Source organism: Coffea eugenioides, chromosome 1 (genome assembly GCF_003713205.1).
Source record: "Coffea eugenioides isolate CCC68of chromosome 1, Ceug_1.0, whole genome shotgun sequence".
NCBI lineage: Eukaryota > Viridiplantae > Streptophyta > Magnoliopsida > Gentianales > Rubiaceae > Coffea > Coffea eugenioides.
Window position 1 is genome coordinate 21,686,232 of NC_040035.1, and position 3,021 is coordinate 21,689,252.

Sequence of the window (3,021 nt, forward strand, 5' to 3'; positions counted from 1 at the left end):
CATGTGCTTTCACCTCACAAATGACCCTCCAACTATCAAAAAGTTTGTTTCCCAACCACCCTAATACATATCCATCCGAGCCACCTCCATAAACCAAGCTTCCATCTTCAGATACAGCCACAGAATTCACTGAAACATCTTTATGGCCCTCCAAAATCCCTTTAAGTGAATGTGTGCTCTTTCCTTCCTTTTCCCAAGCCTTGATTTTCCCATCTGCAGATGCTGAATATATGATTCTCTTGCTCGAAACCAATCCGTTTATCGCATCGTCATGAGCTTTAATTGATTCCAAACACTTGAAATCTGATATCCTCCAAACTTTAAGAGTCTTATCCCATGAACCAGAATATATTAGCCCATTATGCACTGCCAAGCAAGAAATACTATCGGCATGCTCAATCCATAATCGCTTGTGATGCCGCCTAATTTGAACATAATTACTCTGCTTCATGAACTTCCCCAAGTAGTCCTTAGTAGTAGGAAGAGTATCAACAAGCCTAAATATATTCTCAGAGCTTCTTGAAACTTTCCAAACTCTAATTCTACTATCTTGATGCGCAGTAAAGACCTTGTTCCCAATACTAGCAAGGGCCTTAACTGACCCATCGCCTTGTCCAAACTTCGTAAATTGCCTTAAATCAGGCTGTTGCCAGACTATAATATCCTTGCCTTGTGAACCACTGAGGATGAATTCTCCACACAAGGCTAAGCAAGAGACTGATCCAATGTGGCCTGAAAGAACAGCCAATGATTTATACGAATAAAAACCAGCGGTGGGATTGCTAGGAATCTTGAACTTAAGATTTTGAAACTCAAACCTGTCTGATGTCGCGGGGCTTTCATCAGTTTCACTACTGGTGCAACTGCTGCTTGTGGCAGCATATAACAATGGGGTTGATGGTTTTGTCTGCAATATAGAAGGATCCATGGAATTAAACAGCGCTTTCATGCTAAATCGAATAAAGGGTTGTGTCTAAAATCTTGAAAAAAGAGACGAAAAGACAGGCAGACAAAGAAGGCTGTATCAGAAGAATTGGGTGAACAGAGAGAGAGAGAGAGAGAGAGAAAGCAATGCATATAAAGAGAGACGTTGGAGCAAGGTTTTGCTTTAAAAAATTGAAAAGTTTTGGTGGTATAACAAACCCGAACCTATCACATTTAGGTATTTCCAAATTCAACTTGAAGTTTTTAACAAGAGTCAAGATTTGGTAATTTATCCGTTATGCAATATTATTTTAATTGATTAATATTTTATAATATACTACTTTTCTCAGACATATTTTTGTGTGTTAAAATATTGTTTTACAAATATATTTGAGTGTTAATCTGGTCAATTTTAGGATACCATAGTGGGGTATTAAAGAATTTAGTGCTGAAAAAACTTCTCAAGATTGTTATTAATTGTGTGCTAATGTTATTAACATTGACTAAACATGAATGATATAATGGCAGACCAAGAGACCTAGAGAAATTTTTAAGGATTTTTTTAATCATTAATTAACCAGAAAGAAGGAAATTGTTATTCACACTCCCATTTTAGGATACGTTTGAAAAACTGAAGTCTGAAATCTAAAGTTTGAATCCATTAAATTATTGAATTGTTAAGTACTAAATTTAATACATTTGAGTGCATATCACATTGATTGATAAGTGAATAGCTTATCATTTAATTTTGGGAGACAAATTTTGTCTAGAAAATTTAGGGGTGGCAATTCGGGTCCAAATCAGGTTGGCGGGTCGGGTTCGGGTCAACCCGCCAGAAAATCTGTTGACCCGAACCCGACCCGCCAACCCGTGACGGGTCAGGTATGCTGACCCGAACCCGAAAATTTCAGGTTGACGGGTTGGCGGGTCGACCCGAAATGACCCGAAACTTAATTTTAATTTATTAATTTATCACTGTAATTTCTAATAAAATCAATTTTTCACAAAACTAATTACATAATCAAGTAATAAAAATTTAAATAAATAATTCCAAACCAAATCTAAAATAAATTAAACACCGTAAAAGTGTTTTATCCCAAACAAAATATAAAATAAATTAAAACAGTATAAAAGTAAAAAATAATATAATATATTATTTGTCCAAATATAATAATTTCAACTTCACACAAATTAAATAAATTCATTTATGATTAAGTAATTAATGCCTTTAAAAAAAAGAATAACTTAGGTTAGTTAGATAAAATTATTTTTATATTTATTAAATTATTTTTAATTCGTAAACGGGTCATATCGGGTCATATCAGGTCACCACGGGTTGACCCGAAATCAACCTGTTTTCTTTTCGGGTTCATCGGGTCCAACCCGATTCTGACCCGAATTCCCAAAACCTCAACCCAAACCCATTAATTTCGTGTTAGGTTCGTGTCGTGTTTTCAGGTCGTGTCGAAAATTGCCACCCCTAAGAAAATTCAGTACCACTTAATTAATTCAAATGTTTAATTTTTTTTATTAAATAGTCTGAATATGTTAAGATTTGAATCTATTAAATTTCAGCAATGAATTAGATTATCAACAGAGCTTTAGTCTCTTATACTCCAATTCACTCACTAAATAATATGCGTTCAAGGAATACAAGAAAATAATTTGCGAGTGCAAATATCACTTCCTAGAAAGAATTGTCTAAGATTTAAAATATGAGAGGTGGAGCCAATGTATATATCTTCTAAGAGTGGTAATGCACCATCATTCTACATTTTTGCGTACAGAAGTGTATATGCTAGAATGTTTTCTTTATTACGCGCCATTATACAAGATAAAAAACTTAAAAAAAAAAAAAGAAGAGAAGTTAAACTACTGAGATGTTAAAATTACCACACACCACATAAATGTAATTTAATTGTATGAAAAAAAGTTATACAAGTAGAAAGAAATACCAACGTCCTACTTTATATCTTGTGCTTGAGATCATAGAATAAACGAGACAAATTAACATGGTTTTTTTTTTTTACTTTGTCTCCTAAATAAACACAACAAAAATGAGAGATGAATTCACTATAAAATTCTTTACATTATTAT

General features: G+C 33.7%; 1 protein-coding gene across 1 annotated transcript in view; it reads right to left on the reverse strand.

The window, feature by feature from the left end:
* The window catches only part of LOC113768981 (protein JINGUBANG-like), a 16,568-nt gene extending 15,538 nt beyond the window's left edge, over positions 1-1,030 (reverse strand). Inside the window, exons 1-2 of the mRNA XM_027313478.1 lie at positions 819-1,030; positions 8-732 (exon numbers count right to left, since the gene is read on the reverse strand). Coding sequence (XP_027169279.1) covers positions 8-732; positions 819-882 — 789 coding nt within the window. The 5' untranslated portion in view covers positions 883-1,030. The remainder of the gene's footprint in view (positions 1-7; positions 733-818) is intronic.
* Positions 1,031-3,021: the final 1,991 nt, after the last annotated feature.